Source organism: Microtus pennsylvanicus, chromosome 16 (assembly GCF_037038515.1).
Source record: "Microtus pennsylvanicus isolate mMicPen1 chromosome 16, mMicPen1.hap1, whole genome shotgun sequence".
Lineage (NCBI taxonomy): Eukaryota > Metazoa > Chordata > Mammalia > Rodentia > Cricetidae > Microtus > Microtus pennsylvanicus.
Genome location: NC_134594.1, coordinates 172,374 through 195,110, shown reverse-complemented (window position 1 = coordinate 195,110; position 22,737 = coordinate 172,374). Strand labels below are relative to the sequence as shown.

The following is a 22,737-nucleotide window of genomic DNA, read 5'->3' as shown; positions in this document are numbered from 1 at the left end:
AGGAGGAAGGAAATATCTTCCCAGAAATACAGTTCATTCTTGTTATTTATTCATTTTTGTAGAATGAGGAAATGTGTGCATCTATATGTACATGTCAGAGGTCAGTCTTGGTCATTGTTCCTCAGCTAACCAGTCAGGCTAAACTGGCTGACCAGTGAGCTGCAGCGATCTACCTGTCTTTGCTTTCTCTAGTCTGGGACTACAGGAATGCAGCAATGTCTAGCTTTCTTTTACATGGGTTCTGGGGATTGAATTTAGGTCCTCAAGCTTGTGTGGCAAGCATTACACCAACTGACCTATCTACTCAGCTCTCTGAAGTTATTGTTTCTATGATAGGGCATCACCAACTAAGAAGTAATAGAAACATAAAATTCATAATTATCTTTTTAAAAAATGTTTGGCATCCCCCCACACACACCATCTACCTACACATGCTCTTTTATTGTTGCCAAGGAGTGAATCCAGGAAATTGTATACACTACACAAGGGCTCTACAGCTGAGTATTCCCAACCCAATTAAATTCCTTAATATTGAAAATGTTTACTTGAGTACGTTACTATTTAGAAGGTATATGGTCATGACAAATGATATATGCTTACTAATAACATGAAAAGCTCATTATTGAGAGGACCCTATTCAGGAAAATGTTTTATCCTGAATGATATTCATGTCTTAGCAAACAATATTTATACACTAGCAGCAGTCTCAACTTTAAAAGCAGCATCTATGTGATTATATTTCTCATTAGAAAATGGTAGAAATTGATTAAAACAATGTAGCAATCTCCCAGTGAATTGGTAACTCATTCCAGGAGATAACTACAAAATGAAAGGCTTTAGAAAGTATGGAGTCACGATATGTGGATTAAAGAGTTTTATTTATGATTCTAGCATTTTGTTACTTGAAGAAACTCTGTATTATTAATTAAGAGCAAATTTGTAGAAAATGGACTTCTAGTTGTAACTCATATATTCTTCTTTCCCCACAAACAGAAGCCTTGTCAGTTATTGCTGTGGGACTGGATCTGAGGGATTTCTTGAATGTTCTTCCAGAAGATGGTGCTGCAGCCTTTTTCCTGCCCTACCTCCTGTTTTGCAGCCGGAAGAAGTCACTGCCTTGAAGTTATTCTTTGCAGTGCATAATGACTCTACTTTAAGTGCTCAGTCCCAGATAAAATGAGCCCAAAGAGTTTTGTGTTTATGGTACTTGCTTACCTTAAGAATGGTAGCTGTTCACTTAATCTATAACCTGACCCAATTAATTGTCTAGAATGTAAAAAATCTTCAAGATGTAAGATCTCTTTACATGTGTTTCGTTTTATTTTTTATTTTTTTACTCTCTATCATATGTGGGCCTGGAACTCACTATGACTCTTGTGGTAACCTCAGTCTAAGCAAACCTCCCAATTGTTCCAGGTATGAAGTGTCATGCAGGTATTTTCAAAGCTGAACAAAGGGTTCTATTGTGAGAAACACCATGGATTCAGTGTTGGGAGCATGGCAATCCTGTCCACCCCAGAATAACAGGAAGAAAATACATCGCAAGTATGAGTATGTGCAATTGCCTCTCTTGCTGTTCAAACAATATCCTCATTGTTACGGATTTTCCTACTTGGGCTACTATTTTGTTTATTTCCGTAAGTATGAGAATGATGTAATGTTTCACTCCAGTGAAAGACTGCATACTTGGCTTTTGAGCTACTTTTAAAACTCATGCTTCTATCAGAATGAGATGAATGTACTTGTCTGGCTTTTACTGGTTGAGTTCACATATTTTCAAGCAAGGTCTTCTTTCTAATATATTTATATATGCATTCTTATTCTTTCAACCACAGTATATGAGAAAATAAAAACTATCATGATGTTCTTGTTTTTCTTTGTAATAACTCACATGTTTGTTCATTTGTTTGTTTGTTTGTTTTGAGACAGAGTTTCACTGTATAAAAGCCTTGGCTATCCTGGAACTAGTTCTGTAGACCGGGTTGGCCTCAAACTAACAGAGATCCACCTGCCTCTGCCTCCTGAGTGCTGGCATTAAAAGTGTTCCCCACCACTGTTTGATTTGTTTGGTTTGTTTTGAAAATGTATTTTTATGTGTATTTCTTTTGTGTCTATGTATGTGCACTGTGTGTATCCAGGTACCCAAAGAGGCCAGAAGAGGGCATTGGGTCCTCTAGAACTGGAGCCACTCAGTATGGGAGGTGCTCTTAGACACTGCCCCCTTTTAGTAACCTTTTTGGCAGATTGTGGTATGGTCCGCTCCTTGCTAAAACTGTAAGTCCAGTAAGGCTCTGCAAAACTGCTCTCTCATTTCCTTGGAACCTTGACTTAGTCTTCTTACTGGCAGTTTCTTAATTTATTATTAATTTATTATCTGAATTTTATCTTTTTAATTTAATATTATTGGATTCTATCTTTCTCTATTTCCAGATAGCATTTTTTTGACAATTTTTTTCAGATTTCTATAAAATGCAGCTTGCTGTCTTTATTTTTCTTATTTTTCTGTACTCTTATTCCCACCCCTTTGCTGCATGGTTCATTAGTGTGATTGCTAAGAAGGCAAGAGTTGGAGACAATTCAGTGAACTTTGTTGTGATCCTGGGAAGGTAGTAAGGACAGCTTCTGGCATATTTTTTGTTTATTTGGGGCTTTTTTTTTTTTTACAAAGTCCTAACAATGCAGGTATAAATGGACTATGTGAAGCAATTCTGTTACCCAATGAACTTATACAGGCCATGGTATATGTTGATCTGTCCATTTTAAGTCATACCAGTTCTCTCACAAATGAACAGTTGCATGGCTTCACTTTGTGTTAACTGTTTGCAGCCAATCCAGCATCATGTTTTATTCAGCAGTGACACATACATTGTTATGAATCACTGTTCTGTTCTTTCATTTATCACCAATTCATTTCTTTCAGCCAGACTTAGTCCCTATAGGAGAAAGAAATTTTAAGATGATTACTTAAAATGCTGTGTTTTATATGGTTAAAAGTGCTTTACATATGTTCTATTTTTAAAATAATATTTTCTTTGATTAATTCTTGGTTTTTGTTTGATTTTGTTTGTTTGTTTGTTTCTGTTTTTCGAAGTCAGAGTTTTTCTGAAGCTTTGGAGCCATCCTGGAACTAACTCTTGTAGACCAGGATGAGCTCAAACTCAAGGTCTGTGGGAATTCTTTTGCAGCTTTTTTTATTATGTTTTAAATTATATCCAAAGAAAGTTTAAAAAATTCTACTTTAGCAAATGAAAGTGTTTAGATATTCATCATCGTATTGTAATAGATTTGCCTATTTAGCTAGAATAGTGCAGCTTTGAGGAATTTAAAATTAAGTCAGCTTTACCACTATAGTCTGTATCCTAAAGATTATCTGACAGAGTAGGCATAGTTCAACAATAGTGCTTTTTACATGTGTTGGAGAAGGTCTTTATGTGTTTCTTCACAAAGGAAAAAGAAATATAGACTTGACATAAAAGATAGCCACTATTTTTAATTAATTAATTTTTCCTTGAAGAGACTTGTCACCTGATACATGATGTCAGAAGATTTATTTATTTCTATATGCTTTTGTCTGTGTAATGAAAGGCAATAATTTCCTGAGCTGTAGAATTGAGTAGCTTTCCCCAAAGCTCTATCAAACTTATTTAAAGATAATATAGACTGATAAGCATGGATTTGTATTTTTCTGTGTTTAATTCAGACCTTTTTCCATTATTCTTTCAGTCCTATATAATGTCTTTTCTTTTTATGAAAGTCAGTTTTTTAAAGATTATTTCCCATGTTCTTCTTTCCTATTGGTTATTTGCTGTCTAATTCCTCCTTCTGTTTTAAATGCATGTTCTCCTTATACAGCAACTCCCACTCCCTCTTCCCTCAGGTTTGTTAGACACAGAAGTCTCTCCAGTGTTTTTGTTTTTTGTTTTGTTTTGTGTGTGTGTGTGTGTGTGTGTGTGTGTGTGTGTGTGTGTGTGTGTGTATTTTCCTGAGACAGAGTGTCTCTGTGAAACAGTCCTCGCTGTTTTGGAACTCATTCTGTAGACCAAGCTGGCCTTGAACTCACTGAGATCTGACTGCCACTGCCTCCCAAGTGCTGGAATTAAAGGTGTGCACCACTACTGCTTGGCCCTTTCTTTTATTTTTAATTTATTTTTTTAATGTATCTGAGTGCTCTATCTGCATGTATACCTTTGTGCTAGAAGAGGGGATCATATCCCACTATAGGTGGTTATGAACGAATGTGTGTTTGCTGGAAATTGAACTCTGGACTTCTGGCAAAACAGCTCTTAACCGCTGAAGCCATCTCTCCAGTCCCATCTTCAGTGTTTCTATTTGCAGGACCAGTCTGTGGCAGCATCCAGTGTTCCAAACATTTACATCATTTACAAACACAAGTTTTCAAGTATTTCAGTGTTTCTTCTTCTCTCTTCCTTCTGTCTTCTCCCTTCTTTTGGTTTCCTTCCTCCTTCCTTCCCTCCCTTCTTTTCTTCCTTTCTTTTTTTGGTATGGTTATTTTTCCTGCATGACATGTATGTCGGTATACCATTTGCATGCATTGTACCCACAGAGATAAGAAGAGGGCATTAGAGTCCCTAGAACTGGAGTTACAGTTTCAGAACTGGAGTTACAGAGGGTTAAGAGCATGTGGGTGCTGGGAACTGAGCTCTGATCTCCTGGAGGAGCAGCCAGTGCTGCTAACTGCTGAGCAATCTCACTAGCCCTCCAAGCTTGTTTATTTAGAGCAGTGGTTCTCAGCCTTCATAATGGTGCAACACTTTAATACAGTTCCTTGTGTTGTTGTGACCCCAATCAAAGTTATTTTCATTGCTACTTTGTAACCTTGTTACTGTTATGAAGCTTAATGTAAATATCTGTTTTCCAATGATCTTATATGACCCCTGTGAAGGGGTCTTTCGACCCCTCCTAACGGGTTCACGACCCATGGGTTGAGATCCACCCATGTAGAGACTTTCTTATTCTTTTTCCCAGACTCATTGACTTTTTATCTTGGTCTTGTTATTGGGGTTAAATCCAACAGTTTATTTGGTTTTATGAGTCTTAGGTGGCTGTTCATTACCAGTAACAACTTTTACTGCCCGAGTACCACAACACACACACACACTCATACAAACATACCCATGCATGGGCACTCAAACAAACATGCACACACATATAAACATGCAAGCACATTCGTACTGCTTCTATTATTTTATATTCTGTATGTAACTTCCTCCAATTACATTTCCATTTCTGTTCCTACAGTTCTCAACCATATTGCTAGAATTTTGCTTTTTTATCTTTTATTGTTGGTATTTATTCACAAAAAGATTGTATATTTTTCTGTGCTCTGTATATGCAAGTGAGTGTGTGTGTGTGTGTCTAGGTGTATATATGTACTTATATATGTGAATAAGGAATTTAAATTTTAGCTTTTCCTAGTTCCTTTAGAAACAGTCCTGGCAACACAAAAAGAACTGAAATTACACTGGGCTGGTTTATGCTTCTTCTATGTGGGAGAAAACAATTGTTAATGTTTTCTCTTAAAGAAATTAAGTTCTAAATCTTCATTTATAAGTCACGGTTGCTTTCTTGTTTAAAAACTAAAATACGAGTGTGATTGTTCCTTTATACTAGCTTTTGGTGTGAGGACAGTGCAGAGTTAGTGTCCATTTGTACACTTAGACAGCCAATGCCATTCTAGCAAGTAAGTGATATTCCACTGGCCCAACACTAGAGATAGAGAAAGAAGGCACCAGGGCTGCCAGTTCACAAGTACTTCATATTGGAAGATGTATTTAGACAAATCAGGAATCTTAATTGCATTCATAACACCTAGAGGTACTGCCTGGATATTCACCTTGATTTGGTAAGACAGTGTAGGTAGTTTCCATTCCAGCATGGACATGGTCAGTCACATGGCAGTGGAGTAACCACGTTCCAGGTGTTTGCGGAAACATTTCTAGGGTTTGGTATGTTCCAGGGAAAAGGTCAAAGACATCAGAACTGTAGATTCCCCTGTGCTTTATTAGAAAAATGACAAACATTAGAGTTAATTTATCAGCCTTTCATTGGCCAGCTCCAAATATTAGAAAAACAGAAACCTCTCTTTAAAAAACGAGCCCCTCCATATTTTATGCAGTGATATCTGTGGTTTTCACCTAAAACTTCAGCACTCTGGGCTTCCAAGGAAGTTGTGAAGCAGAGTATTGGTTAGTCAGGACTATTATGTCTAACACCATGATTCTGGCTTCCTCTTTGTCAGAGACTTGAGCTACACAAAGCAGCCAAGCTGTAGTGTCACTTCTATTTGGATCCATCATAGTTTATCTTGTTTGTGAAACTCTAAGGCAAAGAGAGTATATAAGAAGCAGAAAAGGAGGCTGATAAAGAATTTAAATAGTAGTGGCAGTTCAAGTATTCACAACCTCTGTCACTGGCATATTTCTATGAAAATAATATTGAAAACCCATTAATGATATATGTACAGAAAACAATACAGATTATAAAATGGACATTCTGCAATGTGCCCTTTTTGGTAGCCTGCACATTAGTTTAAAAATGGGGGGGGGAGCATCTTCAAGAGGAACATTGCTTTCACTAGATAAAAGGGTAGTTCTGCAGATGTCAGTTGCATAAATAAAGGACATTGAGCCTATAATTCGTGATCCTAGAAAAGCTAAATAAGAAGGAGAACCCAAATAAAAACATATAGGCATCCTCCTGAATATTAACCTTCGTCAAGCGATGAAAGGAGACAGAGACAGAGACCCACATTGGAGCACTGGACAGAAATCTCAAGGTCCAAATCAGGAGCAGAAGGAGAGAGAGCACGAGCAAGGAACTCAGGACCGCGAGGGGTACACCCACACACTGAGACAATGGGGATGTTCTATCGGGAACTCACCAAGGCCAGCTGGCCTGGGTCTGAAAAAGCATGGGATAAAACCTGACTTGCTGAACATAGCGGACAATGAGGACTACTGAGAACTCAAGAACAATGGCAATCGGTTTTTGATCCTACTGCACGTACTGGCTTTGTGGGAGCCTAAACAGTTTGGATGCTCACCTTACTAGACCTGGATGGAGGTGGGTGGTCCTTGGACTTCTCACAGGGCAAGGAACCCTGATTGTTCTTTGGGCTGATGAGGGAGGGGGACTTGTTTGGGGGAGGGGGAGGGAAATGGGAGGCGGTGGCGGGGAGGAGGCAGAAATCTTTAAGAAAGAAAGGAAGGAAGGAAGGAAGGAAGGAAGGAAGGAAGGAAGGAAGGAAGAAAGGAAGAAAGGAAGAAAGGAAGAAAGGAAGAAAGGAAGAAAGGAAGAAAGGAAGGAAGAAAGAATTTTCTGAGTAGAACTATGAAAACAGAAAAAAAAACTGCAAGTGTAAGGATGAGCCCAAGATGTGAGGAGGCTGTTGTATCAGTGAGACTGCAATGCTGTTTGAATGTCCCCTTTTCATGGATGAAATGTATTGGCTTAAATTAAAACATATTAAGCAGAGCAAGAATGACTGCTGTGGGTGACTCTTACCTTGTATTGGAAGCTGTGGCCATGAAAGTGTACGGTATGCAAGTCTACTTCATTGCCCATTCCCATCATATACCAATTGACTTCATCTCCTACGTGCATTGTGAGGCCTTGTAGATTTCCAAACATTTTTCCATTAATAGCTGAGGAAAATTGATACATTTCAGAATAGTTTAAACTTATTAATGGCTTCATAGGAATTATTACTAGGTCCATATAACAGAAATTACTTCACTATAGTTGGGGAAAACAGATCTTCCATGTTCACCAATATCACTGCTATTTTTCAATTTACCTTATATGAAGAGCATTAATCCTATTTGTAAATTTATTTAAAAGGGAATGAGGGTTTGGAATTGAGAGAAGAATTAGTAAAGATTTTAAACATAACCCTATTCTGATTTTGAGCAGAATTTTACATGACAATATTTCTAAATAAAACAGTCTTACAACATGATTTTTTTTTGAAAGGGATAGAAAAGGAATAGAAAAGGAATGTGACTTAGAATAGTTTCTCATACCATGCATTTTATTGCTTTCTATAAATTTCTCGTCATCTTTGTTTACTTTCTCAGGGTGATCAGAGTATATTTTGATGTTGTCATCTAAGTACCAAGATTCATTCTCATCAAATATTAGAAACAAAAGGGAAAACTCCATTTTCTTTTTAGCGTTGAATACTTTTATGTATGATTTCCGACAAACTATCAGTGGGCCTATTAGTCCACTGTAAAGATCCTGAAAACAAGCAGAAACTGCAGTTATCTTGGAAGTGTTGGTCAGGATTTCAGAGATTATTCACAATTCCAGCATTTTTGGAAGGACTGATTTTAGTTGGGTACCTAAGTCAAAGGGAAGCCACAACTTTAGTATTTTCATATTTGACATCATTACGTTGAAATGATGAATAGTAAGTAGATTATATGGGTGATGTGTAACTTAGAGAGATAAAAAAAAGATGGCTTAACTAATGAGCTACCTGAGTGAACAGTGGTGGTTGTTTAGTTCATAAGCTTGTGGGCTTATCTGGATGAGCCAGTTACTATACATCTGTGGCTGAATGAGACAAAACCTTTTGCTGTAGGAACTCTTATAGGAATATAAGATATGAGTAGAAGTCAAGGGAATTGTCCATTGTCATGGAGAAACAATGCTAATGGATACCCATGTGAAAAGCCACAATTAACTCTTAACATCTGAGGAGGTTGGTGGGGCCAGGTGTCAGTGATGGCAGATTGTGTCTCATCATCTTTGGGCTGTATCATATTAGTGAAATTCAGGCAGTGTCATAAGTAACCCTGAACAGAGAAAAATAGCAAATCTACATCTTAGTCCAGTAATATTGCTTGATTGACAGTCTTGGAAAAGTCTGAAGCCTGGGAGGCAGCAGCTGAGACAAATACAAGTCCTGAAGTGTGAAAATGGAGAGGAGTGAGCTGAGCAATTGTAGGAGCAAATTATCTTGGTAAGATGAGTGGTTCAAAGTTCTGCCCTGAGTGAATGTATAGAGCAGCACTTATGCTACTTTTATTACAAGAGAAAATGAAGCGGGGATGAAAGACCTCTTTGGAAGTGTCCCTTTCAGAAGGTGCTAGCTTTTACATCTGAAAATTTCTGGTGGAGAAGCCCAGCATGCACCTGCATTGGCATGTCAGTTACTCAGAGGGATCCTGATCAAGATTATGTTCCACAGAACCGAGTACCGTCTCACTTGAGAGGGTTGTTGAGGGAGTTTTGGCTTTGTGATATTTTATTGAACAATGTCTACAGTTCTTATTGTCTATCAGGATTGCTTTTGTTATAATAAAGAGCTCTAAAGCCATACATCTTAGTTTTTATATTTAGTATATTTTCATATCAGAAATGAAATACTCTGGTTTGTAATTTTATTAAGTGTTATTAATAATCAGCAGGAATGAGATAATTATAACTTTATGTTTAAAAGCAAACAAACTAGAAATATAAACTTGAATAGGTTACAAAGTAACTTATTTTCCTGGGATTTTGACATAGATTGGAGTACAGGCAAACTCTAACTTTATCTTCTTTCAGTTGTCTCTCTACCTGAAGAATCCTCATGAAACAAATGATTAAAGTTTACCTTAACTCGATCCACAGTTGAGTAGTAAGCCCATGGGATACAAGCTGCATCCTCTGCTCCAGCACCTGATCTCTCTGGGATTTTCCATATATAAGTGCGAATTTCACCTAAATTAACCAAGAGTTACATGTTTGATTATATTCAACTTATATCTGACATACGTGTTTCATATGCGTATACATTTATTTATTAAACATTGATAACTAGTGGTCCAGAAAGTAAAAATGTCAAGAAATAATAGTACTCAAAGTTTTCCAGGAATTTAGTTTCTTAATCTTATAGTGAGTGTATGTGTACGTGTGTGTGTGTACCACAAGACACATGAAAGTTGGCATAGTTTGTAACAGTTCTCTCTTTCAACCATGTGGGTTCTGGTGATGGAACTTGAGTTATCAGACTAAGCACCTTTACCCACTAAACCATCTTGATGGCCCTGGAGTTTAATTCTAAGATATAGTAAGGGTTTTTTGTTTTGGTCTTTGATTTTTTAACACAGGGCTTCTCTGTGTAACAGTCCTAACTGTCCTGGAACTTGCTTTGTAGACCAGACTGACCTCAAGCTCATAGAGAACTGCCAGCTTCTGCCTCCCAAGTGCTGGGATTAATGGCATGCACCACCTCCACCCAGCCGCACTTTTTATGTCATCATATCTTTACTAGGAATTAAGCAGCTCTCATTCACTTGCCATACTAAAGCCAGAGTGATTGTCATTCTAATGTCATAGTTTGAAGAAATTGATCCACCTTTTCTTACTCTGAAGAAGGTGTTATTAATATCTTTTTTTTCTGCAGATATCTCTGGCTCAGCACCTTGCTCAAGGTGTTTTTGTACTGATGCTGCCCTGTGGAACAAGCTTCACCTTCTTTTTCTTTCTTGCTTCTGTCTCACTATCATCCTCAGTGAAGTGATGAATCCTTGTGAAGCCATGAGACCACTTGATTTCGACCAATTATGTCTGCTTCTGTTGTTATCGGATTCTGTCACTCCGTGTGCTTCTTGCCATTTCTAAGAGACATGAAGCATACTCCCACTTGATGGCCTAGAATGTTACCCCACAATTACCTGAGCTGCACCTCCCTTATCGTTTAAGTCTTCACCAATATCCAGCCCCACGGAATATCCTAAAATAACACCAGCTACTCTCTTATCTAAGTCTTTTCATAGCCTTCTTTATTGACTCAATATTATTTGTTTTTATCTTTTACAAGGTCAAGAGAGAAGGTTTTGCTCTATCTTTCCTTAAATTTATAAAAGTAATTCTACAGAATACTCTCTTTTTTGTGTTTGATATGTTTGGGAACTGTTAAATTTGTAAAATAAATCCTTTTCCTGTAAAATAAGTATACATAGTCTATCTCAACTTTTATCTTAATTAAACATCTGTTGAGCTCTTGGGATATGCCAGATACTGAAGCAAATACCCAAACTTTAAATTCCAAATCACAGACATGGTTTGAGAGACTGGTGCATGAACATTCTACCCCATAGTGTAGCAGATGCCACTTCAATTCTAGTTGAGTGGAGGGAACATCTCTCTAATTCACTCTTCTGTGTTTGTAAATGTCTACTACTTCCATGTTTGTTTTTACAACCCTTCTGCAAATTGTTTTGGTTCAAACAAGCTTGTACACAATCACGCACACAGGGCTGGTCGCTGCATCCTCTCTCTCCACCTTTGTAATCCCTTACAACGCTCGTTTGTAGTTGGCACTTGTGGAGTGGCTATAAAATCTGTATGATGCATCCCTCTGCTCTCAGTACCTGGCAATGTTGGAACAACTGTAGAACTCTCTGTTTTCACCCCATGGGCATGTATTGAGTATGGCCTGGTTGCCATGTTTTTAAAGACAATTTTTACTTTATCTCCAACATCTGCATGCATTTGGGGACCTGAATGGAGTGAAAGGAAAATTAGTTTATTGTTTTGGAATTTCTTGTTAATGATAAAAGCAAAATCAGGTAACTTTTCACTGTGAAGGATGGAGTCTTCTTTTCCTCCCAGGGCTTTGAGCTGTTACAATCCATGATTTATTTCTGGTCCAGAGGATGTACATAAAAACACTAGATAAAGCTTCCCTAAATATGGAGACCTTAGTGTATCTTTTTATCAGAGTTCCAGGAGACACTGCAGCCTGAAAACTCTCTGAGGGTCAGAGATTTAACAGGGAAAGCTGGTGGCAAGCCAGGAGATGCTGCACACAGCTTCCTGTCAAGGTTTAGTGTAGACTTCCAGGCTCTTAGCAAAGGGTTGTGCTGGGAAGGATGGAGCCTGTGGTCCAGCTTCTGCTCTGCAGCCAGCTGCAGCTGTTTCCTGCCACATGTATGTGTTATCCCCAGCAATACCATTAGCTCTAGAGCAGTGGTTCTCAACCTGTGGGTATGGACCCCTTTAAGGGTTGAATGACCCTTTCACTATCAGGAAACATAGATATTTATATTTATGATTCATAACTGTAGCAAAACAGCAATGAAGTAGTAACAAGATAATTTTATGGTTGGGGGTCACCATAATAAGAGGAACTGTAGGAAAGGTTCCCAGCATTAGGAAGGTTGAGAACCACTGCTCTAAAGTATCTCACTAGGGAAATTCTGATACTGTGAAAGTACTGAAAAGCTAAGGAGTTCAGCCCCTCATGGGTTGCAGGTTACATTTTCTGCCTTACTGTGATCCTGAAAACCTGAAGGCAGCTTTCCTGATTTTCTGTAAGGAAAAACGTTTTTTCAACCCCCATATATATCTTTTCTTGTGATTAATTACATCTTAAATTTTCAAATAAATAGTTGAGCTTCTTTATTAAAGGGGTGTATGATAACAAGGAGAATTTGGTTAAGGTTTTTGTGAGGAGGTAATTTCTAGGAACTTCACCAATGCTATAGGCATCAAGTAAAAAAAATACTTTTTTTTTTTTTGAGGCAAGGTTTCTCTGTGTAGCTTTGGCTGTCCTGGAACTCACTCTGCAGACCAGGCTGACCTCGTATTCAGAGATCTGTGTGCCTCAATCTCCCAAGTGCTGTGATTAAAGGCTTATACCACTACTGCCTGGCTAAGTATAAGTAATTTAACCAGTGTATGAATTGATGTTATTCTTGAAAGAAATAAGTGATATCTGTATTCTTCAGCAAACAAAACTTCTCTTTTTATTGGATGATTTTTTTAAAAAAATAACTTTAATACATGAACTAGATACATGCATTCTATATACATGGATGTTTGTTGCTGAAGGCATCACTTGTTTAACCCAAGACTGGCAAAACGGGGCTGTTTACCTTACCTAGGATGCCCAAGTGCTCATCTTCAGCTTTTCTCTGCACCTGTTCTCTGAATGTGTTGTCAGTAAATTGCCGATACACAACTTTCATGTACTTTGAGCCTATATAAAATTCTTCCTTGTCCAAAAATACATTTGAAATACTAGAAAAGAAAAATCAATGCAGGTTACTATTTGTTTTAGTTTTTGATTAAAATTTCTTGTTAATAGTTATGCTCATTTATAATTATTTTCCAACCCAAGTAAGAAAAAAATAGACTTTAGAAATAGCGAGGTGTCATCCAAAGAGAACTGTCTAGTGAGCAGCTTCAGTCCTCGCCCGGACTTCTTGCCTAGCTAAGCTGACCTCTTGATCCATGCTGTCTGGAGAAGCCATAGTTCCTATGTCCCTTAAGAGAGACACTGATCAAAACATGTCATCTCATTTTCCTCTCTAACATGTTATGGACTTCAGATTCAATCAATTAGGAATTAATACAGTATTTCTAGTCAATAGGAACTGAAGTAGCATATATTTCTAGTCAATTGTTTCTATAGTTTTAGTTAACTAATGATTTCTTTAAATCACAATCCAAATCACACACAAAAAAATGACATTTAGTCCTCTCTATCTCAGACCACACTCATCACTGAAGCTAAACTATCCAGCTATTTACTGCTAGCCAGATCATTAATCTATCTGTACCACAGCTAACCCTAGTCCCTCAGATCATGTTCACATGGGGCCACACGATGAAATTACATGATACTGCAGAGATGCCTGAGAAAATTAGAAAACATAGGGACACCTAGAAGTATCAGGTGACGTCACATGATGCTGAGACAGAAGTTTCTGATGTTTCTGTGGCCATTCTTTATTTGGATTTATCCTTACTGATTTTTTAACTTTTCACAGCATTTGTGTCATAATGGCCTTAAATATATTTTCCTTTAAGGTCTTAGAAGAAAGAATTGCTATGCATTTAAAAGCCATACAGCTGAACTAGGAATATGGAATGACTGATTATTATACTAGAAATAAAATCAGGAAGGGAAAATAAGCAACACTGTTACTGCTCTCCCTTCGGCTGAGTGTGAAGATGAGTGACAGTCCATCGGAAAAGCAATGACATCACAGAATCAGGAAAGGTCAAAGGACGGTACCCTGTGAGGATGCCAAGAGGAGTAGAAATGATGAGCACAGATTCTCAGGACGTGCTTATTGCTGTTGCTTAATGCAGTTGCTGCTTTTTCTAAGGGTTAGTGTAACTCTTTAATGAAATGGAAACCTAAAATTACAGTTGAGCATTTGGGAATCTGAGACTGGACAGTTACTTTTGCTCTTGCAAATGATGCAGCTCCTTTTCCCAGTCCCTGCTTGGTGAATAGTCCCATTCCACCTCCACTGCTGCAACATAGTAGGTCCTTTCTCCCAAATAGACCGTGGGATCCTCAGAACGCTGATTGCACTGGTTCACAGTATATTTTTGCTTCATACCGCCTGTATAGTGATCTGTTGTAAGACACTCTACATCAAAAGTCCCTGGAGTGGCAAAATAGAAAACTTGTCAATATTTTCTTGTTGATGGTAGTTTATTTATTATGATTATTTTTGGTTTTTCAAGACAGAGGTTTTTGTGGCTTTGGAGCCTTTCCTGGAATTAGCTCTTGTAGATCAGTCTGGCCTCAAACTCACAGAGATCCACCTGCCTCTGCCTCTTGAGTGCTGGGATTAAAGGTGCGCACCACCAATGCCCAGCTGTCTTTTTTTTTTTATCAGTGCTTTTATCTCTCAAATTTATGGAGCACAGCTCTAATCCTCACACTACCCACTGCTCCTTCTTCTCTAGTGACAGAAGTCTCTCACTTTTCTAAGATCCAATGTGAGGTGTTTCTGTCTCTGGGCATCTGGTATTCCATCTACCTGGAACCTCATAGATGTGCACAAAGCTTATGTCTCAAGAGAGAATATCTCTCATTATTATCCATCACCTTTCTCTCTTTCTTTTTTTCATGAGCATGCAGTTAACCGATCTTAAGTTTCACACAGTGAATCAAGAGAGGCCACAAACAAGTTAGCATATTTTCATGATATGAATAAATTTCTTTCCCCTAACAAGGCCCACAGATGTGTCTAAATGTGCATGGCAACAGTAATTGTATAGAACACCCAATTGCAAGCAGTCAGTATGCCAACTCCACATCAAAGCTGTAGAGACTGAGGAAAGCTTACATGCAGAAATCATTTCTTCTAGCCTGCTTTATCACAGTTATGTTTAAAAGGACCGAGAAGGAATCATGTCAGAGACTCTGCTGTTTGAAACAAGGAAAACACACATACACACAAATATACACACACGTTCTTACATACATTCTACTCCTGCTCCACCTATAAATAGGAAGAGGGCCACCTGATGTGTGCTTCAACAATAGTGACCCAATTACTCTCTTAAGAAAAGGTCTGTTTGGGAGGCATTGAAATAATTCATTGCTCTGTATGTTTTTCAATAGTATTTTCAAAGAAAACCAATAAATCTACTGTCATGGCTAGTTTTATGTTAGTTTGACACAAGTTAGAGTCATCTGAAAGGAAGGAACCTCAATTGAGAACATGCCTCGATAAGATACAGCTGTATTTTCTTAATTTGTGATTGATGTGGGAGGTTCCAGCCCACTGTGGGTGGTGCCATCAATGGGCTGGTGATATTAGGTTCTATTAGACAGCAGGCTTAGCAAGCCAGTCATCAACACTCCTCCACATTGTCTACATCAGCTCGTGCACTGTTTGAGTTCTTGTCCCATTTTCCTTTAGTGATGAACAGTAATAAAGAAGTGTAAGCCAAACAAACCCTTCTTTCCCAAGTTGCTTTGGTCATGGTGGTTCATCACAGCAATCATAACACTAAGACGTTAGCCAATAAGAGAAATGTACCTTCTGTATCAGGTCTCATAAGAAGGGTCAGACTTGTATGAGGGAAGAGGTTTGCAGTGTCTCTTCTTTCTCCCTTGGACAGATAAGTATTTCCTGAAAAGTATATCCCATGTATATCTGCTTCATTTCCAGCACTGAACAAGTACCATACAACAGAATCTCCTAGACACATGCTGAGGCCAGGCTGATTGCCATACATGAATCCATTCATAGCTGAAAAAGTTGGAGGAGGGGCAGGAGAAAAAGGGTTGAAGATAACATATCCTATTAAATGAAAACAAATTCCTAATGTTACTTCTTAGTGTAAGGACACAGTCAAGTCTGCCCATTGTTTCTGTGTCAGAAATGCCTTTGCTGTAACAGACCCTGGCTGCAGGAGCAGGTCTGAGTTCACAGAGCATGAAGTGCTGTGTCCCTACAACACTAGAGAGTTCAGTGTTTTCAGCTGGAATGAGATTCCATGCAAATTTTCTCACTTCTTTCAAAGGTCGTGTTTGTGAGCGACTACATAGGTAAATAATAACAGCTTTCCCTGGGTGTCAGGACACTGGGAATGTATTCGTTGTTTTACATGAAAAATTTCCCGATTCGTCTTGGAAAATGGGGACAGTCTTGTATAGGAAAACTTTTCTCACTGCTGTTTCCAAAAGAAAATAATTTTGTCATGTCCAAAATGCAAAATGTAGAATTTAAAGTAATATTGTAAATATTTTGGGTAATGTGAGTAGAATCATTCTAGCTTAAAACACAAACAAAAAACAACATCTAAATAACAAAAACTATGAATTTGTATTGAAACTTTACAATTTTTACTTCTGACAGCTACAGCAAATGTTTATTGTTCTTTCTAAATGGTGTGGGTCTTTGGAACAATTAGCCCATCATCTCTGAAAACTAATCAAATAGAAATTAGCTAAAACATAAAAGAAAATCTGATGCTCATCATCACTTAAATAAATGTGATACAGGTTTCTTTGGGTGTTAGGAGTTTTAAAAGTTGCCAGCTGATTCCGATGAGCAATCAAGTGTGAAAATCATGATGGCAGACTTCATATTTTTGAATCACAATGAAAGAGCTTAAATTTTTGGATAACTGGAAATAATAAAAGGAGCCTGTCATTAATGGGTTACAAATGAGAATAGCATATAACCCATTATTCTCAAATTGAGCATGCCATCAGAACCAATTAAAGGATTTGCTAAATACAGATTCCCAGAACTTATTGCAGTGTTTATAATTCAGTAACTCAAAAGTGGGTCCAAGAATTTGTAGTTCTAACAAGCTCTGGGGCAAAGCTGAGACTGCTGACATAGGGATCCCTAAAACACATTCCAGGGCCAGCCAGATGGCTCAGCTGATAAAGGCACTTTCTGTCAAGCCCACCAAAACCCAAATTCTGAGAAGAGAAAACTGATTTGTGCATGTTCTCCTATGACCTCCACAGACAACATGGCTTGTTTTATTTTCCTTTCCTTCCTCCTTCCCTTCCCCTCACCCCCTAAATAAATGTTTTTTTTATTTTTATTCATTTATTTTTTTATTGAAAAGAAAAAAAAATTTCTGCCTCCTCCCAGCCTCCTAAATGGTTTTTTTAAAAGGTACATTCGTCTCATTAACATGTCTGCTACATCTGGTTATTCTGAGGGCTTTTGTTTGTTTTAAAATTAAAGGCATTGCCTTCAGAGCACCATTGTTTATTGAATAGTAATTTAAAAAACATGCTCACTTTGGATTTAATTGGTACTATTACCTATGTACTGGTGAAGTAGCCTGACAGGTGGAAGAGATGTAGTACTCACAGTGCATCTTATTAGACTCCTGGAAGTCTTCATCTTCCTTATCCACATGATCAGGTGCAGTTGTGAACATTCTGATATTATCATCCAAGAGTAAACTCTCATTCTCATCAAACACTGTGGGAAACAAGTAGAACTCCTTGTCTACATCCTTCTGCAAATCAAAATAACAATCAGGTGAAGATAAAGTGAGTAAAGCAAAAGATTTCTATATGCATAATTCTCTTGTACAAACCACTTTAAGGAATTTCAGCAGAAGTTTCTGTTCCCCTTTAATATTTGGTTCATGACAGGTTCCGCTTGGTCACCAAAGTTTTCACTGGTGTCTATTGAGGACTCATGCTTTAGTAAGGTAACATGAGCATCTTGCATCTAAAATTTCAAATTTCCTTCTTCCTCCATGCCCACATTGTCCATACAAATTGAAACTATTAAAAACATAATTTACTCAAATAGAGGTGTGATTTAGATTTGAAATGTCCTGAAAGCTATGTGGTAACAGATTAATTCCAAGCTGATGGCATTATTGGATTGTAATGGATAGTTTAATTTGGGCCCAATTGAAAGGACAACGTCACTCAGATCATATCAATGAATATTGTAGCATATCTCTCCCTCTCTTTTCCTCCCTCCCCCACCTCCCTTCTCCCTTCCCTATTTTCTTCCAATGTCTCATACACACCTATTCATGAGGATGAACAGGTTTCTTTGACCATATGCATGTCTGTTTCTCTATAGCTCAAAACGGAATGGAACTAGCTAATTGTGACTGACCCCTCTAAAATAAAGAGCTGAAGTAGACCCCTCTTAAGTTATTTGTCTTGGGTATTTTGTTGTCCTGATAAAACCTAATGTGAGAATATCTGTGTGATGAAATCAGGAAAAAAGACTTCTGAATCCTTGAAACCAGTAAGGACATCTATAATCCACACAGATCGTCTTCAGTGAGGAAACGGCATGACAACAAGCTGGGAGAAGGATCCACACAACATTCAGGCAAATTAAAACAAAATGAACAATGAAGTAGACAAACTGTCCAGTCATTCTGAAGACAATCAGTCCATGGAATCAAAGCAAATGAACTCTCCGAAAAGAGAATACTGAAGTCCTGTTTGTCTTTCTCTCATGATTCATTCAAGTGGACAACATGATTATTAAAATGCAATAGGCCAACTAAGGTGTCGACTTGAAGGTTAGGGTGAGTTTCTGGGTGATTTACATTTATGTTACTACATAATGTTACATGAGCTACATTTATGGTACTCGAGCTTCTGAAGTAACTCCAGTAAAGGTAAAGCTACTGGTTCACCAAGCTAGACATGGGTAGGATCATTTCTTTGGTCCATCAGTGGTCTGTCTGGGACCAGCAGATACTTGTTCTCTTCTCTGTGGGAAAGGTCATGCTATAGTAACCCAGACTAGCCTTACATGTGATCCTTGTTTGTTTGTTTTATTGAGATAGGCTTTCTATATAGCCCCTGCTGCCCTGAAAGTCATTCTGCAGACTAGGCTAGCCTGACACTCACCTGTCTCTGCCTCAAAAGTTCTGGCATTAAAGGCATGTGCCATGATACCTGGCTAAATGTGGTCCTTTTCTCTCTCAAATACTGGGGCTACCATCATGTGTCTCCATGCCCAGTTTAGGAGACCCTATCTATTTAATTTTGTTTGTTTGAAACAGGGTCTCATGTAGCCCAGAATTGCCTTGCACTCTAAGTAGCTGAGAATATCTAGAGCTCTTTATTTTTATGCCACTGCTTCCCAAAGACTGGAACTACCGCTGTGTTGGATCACCTGACAGGATCCCTTATCTTCAGAGGTACAACATAAAATGATTATAATGATGAATCAAGCGGTTATTTTCTTATTGCTAATTTTATCACAAAATACTATGCATTCCATCTATAATGCAATTTCTGATAAATTTGAGGTATTTCTAATGGAAAAATATGCATAATACACCTTTAATGCATGATCTTACTGTGAGACCCAGAATGGTTTCACACTTTTGATCCTCCTGCCTCATCTTAGCCTAGTATTGAGATTACAAGTGTGTACCACTCTAACCAACCATAATAAAGAGCTTATAAATCTGAGGAAAATTTAAAATAAGACATTTGTAAAATCTTCAGTGCCTTAAAGACCAGAAATCTCCTTACAGTGATAATTTAAAACAGATTGGAAGTCATTGTCACTCTCCCCAGCCTGGGCTTACCTGTCTCCCATTTGCAAGTAAGCTGCCTTTCTTGCATATTTTCATTGGCCCAATAAGCCCAGTGAATAAATCTTTGGTGGGGTCTACACCAGAATAATACATTCTAGATAAACACACAGGATCTGCATAAGTGGGTCCCATTTCTTTGGGGACAGTCCATTCATACGTAAAGGTTTCTTTGGGTGCCACATGGGAAGATGCCTGAGGATGAGGCGCACCTACAAGAAAGGTCACAGCAGAGAGGTTACATTTGTGTTTTCTAATGTGACTATTGAGCCACAGAGTAGGCTAAATTTTGTAATACACTTCTAAATCCCTTGATCCCAATTAAAATATCATTCCCCATGTGTTGTCCTGTCACAATTGACATACTGGTGTGATAAACTCAGGAAGGCCTCATCCCTGCCCCCAACCTCTTTTTAGGATTAACGCCCGATTCTGTGCACAAAGAGGGAATATGTGCATTTTTCCCCCAAGAAGAACTAATATTGAAGGCAAGTATCGTCTCCTCTATCCTATCAGCTCAAATGCTGCCTGGCAGTTGGAGGTAATCAGTTCATTTTCTGCTGACCAAACTGACCAGAAAGTGATTCTAGAATTGAGAGAAACTTAATCTGTGATCCCTTGCAAATTATCTAAATTTTCACTTGAAACTGAATCTAGAAAGCCTCAATAAGCTTCCTATAGTCACATTGCAATTGATGGCAAAGTCATGAAACTTCATTTGAAAATCTCAATATCAAAGTATTAGAGTATATCTACATTATTGAATATTTTATATCATTAAAATCATATAATTAAATCCTTATAACATTATAAGTGCAAACATCACAAAACTATAATTCCAGTATATTTTTATACTACAAACTCAATCATATTACAAGTATGTTATATATACACAAAAGAAAGGAGGATTACAAATACATGTGTGTATATGTGTGTATGATTATCTATGGAATTATAGATTACTAATATTTTTGGTTACAGCTTTCTGTACTTTTCGAATACCAAAAAGTGAGTCTCTAAGTTTAACATTAAAAGAACTTTTAAAACGATCCTCCCAATAGTTTCTCAGAAATGTATAATTGATACAGCCCAACTAAATTCTTATTGGATTGTCAGTAGTTATCCAATTAAGGGAAAGCAATCTTCTGTAAACTAATTGGAAAGGATAAGAAGAAGGTTTATTTGCTGTTTGTATAATTCTGGAAAGTAATGGGCAGTATTCGTCATTCATCATTCTCAGGACTGAATTTCTGACTCACCTCCCTTCAGAGAGTGGGAAGGTGGGGCATAGAATGTCCCCTCATTTTCTACAGTGAATCTCACTCCTGTTGGCTGAATGCTGAGAGGATATTTTCCTTTGTTATGAAATGTGACTTTAATGATGTCTCCTACTTCTGCCCAAATGACAGGACCTAGAGACAAAGAGAACATTTGTTATCTTTATTTGTTGTGTGACATGCAGAATATGCACAACAGTTACTGGCTTTAGCTGTGTCCCCTGACAAGTATCCCAGGAACAAGGTGTATGTGTGTAGCAAGTTGGAAAGTTTGGTGTTTAAAAAGTCCATTATTGTTACAATGTGGAAAATTTAGAGAACTGCAAGAACTATTTTAATGGAAGTTGAAGGAAATTAATTTGTTTATTATCTTTCTTCAAGTCAGTAAAACGTGCCCATCACAAAAACTAATAATAATGTCTACACACCTCAAAAAGCATCTGGAGCATCTACACATTCTTCACCCTAGTCTGGACTGCATGTCCTTTGTGCCCAGTCGTGGTAAGTTTAGGATGCATTGTCTTGAGTGCGAAGGATAATATTGTTTTAGAATGTAAAACTCTAAAATTAGTATTGTTATCAATTATAGAGTAAAGATACAGCTATTTAGCATGCAAATGTTTTATGTAATATCCATAATGATATTTATTGAGGTCATCTTATTCCTACTATATCTAATACCTCATCTAACCCTTAGTAAAGTTTTATGTAGTAAAAACCACTTCTATCTCCACTTTATAGAAAAAAAAAACAAACATAGAAAATTAAGTCACTTTCAAAACTCACCCAGTTTGTAGATAAAGAGGAAGACTGTCTCTTGAGTCTAGACTGTTTTCTATTTATGAAAGATCTCAGAGCTCACTGGGAACAACCTTTAGGACAGATGCAGCCGGGGTCATCAGTAAGACCACATTTGGTTTCTGAGAGAGTACGCTTTTGGCTAAGTCATTTACTTAAATCATTACACAGTTCTCCTTATCTCTTCACGATGTGAAACTGATAATTTGCTTTTGGCAAAGTAACGAGCTGCTATGTGTCAAGTGGTACCTGTGCACCTGACGTCTCTCTAGAAATCATGCTGCAGGTCCTGACACTTTTCCTACTGAGATTGGGAAAATCAAGAAAAACCAAGTACTCTGCTTGGACTTACCCAGAATTCCAAGATGTTCCTCATCAGGGCCTCTCTGTTTCCGGTTTGTGAAGGAGCCGTCTGTGTACTCACGATAAACCATTTTTTTATAAGAGCCACCAATTCTCATAGCACTTTCTTCAAAAAATACCCTCGAGTGACTGCCAAAAGAAAAAAAAAAAGGTTTCTTATGGTGTGGAGGTAGAATAAGGTGGCTCTTTACATAGGATCTCTTTTATTGATTTTTTTATTGATCTCTACATTTTTCTCTGCTCCCCTCCCTACCACCCTTCCCCTTCAACCCTCCCCCAAGGTCTCCATGCTCCCAATTTACTCAGGAGATCTTGTCTTTTTCTACTTCCCATGTAGATTAGATCTATATATGTCTCTCTTAGGGTTCTCGTTGTTGCCTACATTCTCTGGTATTGTGATTTGTGGGCTGATTTTCTTTGTTTTGTGTTTAAAAATCACTTATGAGTGAGTACAAGTGATAATCGTCTTTCTGTGTCT

General features: G+C 37.8%; 2 protein-coding genes across 7 annotated transcripts in view; one reads left to right on the top strand and one right to left on the bottom strand.

Moving 5' to 3' along the window:
* Hps3 (HPS3 biogenesis of lysosomal organelles complex 2 subunit 1) overlaps nucleotides 1-1,864 on the top strand; it is a 57,553-nt gene extending 55,689 nt beyond the window's left edge. For all 5 annotated transcript variants that reach the window (XM_075950968.1, XM_075950967.1, XM_075950966.1 and 2 more), the window contains one exon: nucleotides 994-1,864. In XM_075950968.1, the coding sequence (XP_075807083.1) occupies nucleotides 994-1,121 (128 nt within the window). In that variant the 3' untranslated portion in view covers nucleotides 1,122-1,864. The remainder of the gene's footprint in view (nucleotides 1-993) is intronic.
* Nucleotides 1-22,737, bottom strand: part of Cp (ceruloplasmin) — a 52,012-nt gene that overhangs the window by 9,883 nt on the left and 19,392 nt on the right. Inside the window, exons 7-19 of one of the 2 annotated variants that reach the window (XM_075950964.1) lie at nucleotides 22,249-22,388; nucleotides 21,081-21,233; nucleotides 19,816-20,033; nucleotides 17,604-17,754; nucleotides 15,804-16,016; nucleotides 14,207-14,414; nucleotides 12,896-13,035; nucleotides 11,385-11,513; nucleotides 9,623-9,729; nucleotides 8,043-8,259; nucleotides 7,525-7,664; nucleotides 5,855-6,017; nucleotides 2,621-2,933 (exon numbers count right to left, since the gene is read on the bottom strand). In XM_075950964.1, the coding sequence (XP_075807079.1) occupies nucleotides 2,917-2,933; nucleotides 5,855-6,017; nucleotides 7,525-7,664; nucleotides 8,043-8,259; nucleotides 9,623-9,729; nucleotides 11,385-11,513; nucleotides 12,896-13,035; nucleotides 14,207-14,414; nucleotides 15,804-16,016; nucleotides 17,604-17,754; nucleotides 19,816-20,033; nucleotides 21,081-21,233; nucleotides 22,249-22,388 (1,996 nt within the window). In that variant the 3' untranslated portion in view covers nucleotides 2,621-2,916. Of the gene's footprint in view, nucleotides 1-2,620; nucleotides 2,934-5,854; nucleotides 6,018-7,524; nucleotides 7,665-8,042; nucleotides 8,260-9,622; nucleotides 9,730-11,384; nucleotides 11,514-12,895; nucleotides 13,036-14,206; nucleotides 14,415-15,803; nucleotides 16,017-17,603; nucleotides 17,755-19,815; nucleotides 20,034-21,080; nucleotides 21,234-22,248; nucleotides 22,389-22,737 lie in introns of those variants that run through there. The other variant, XM_075950963.1, reaches the window with a different exon arrangement.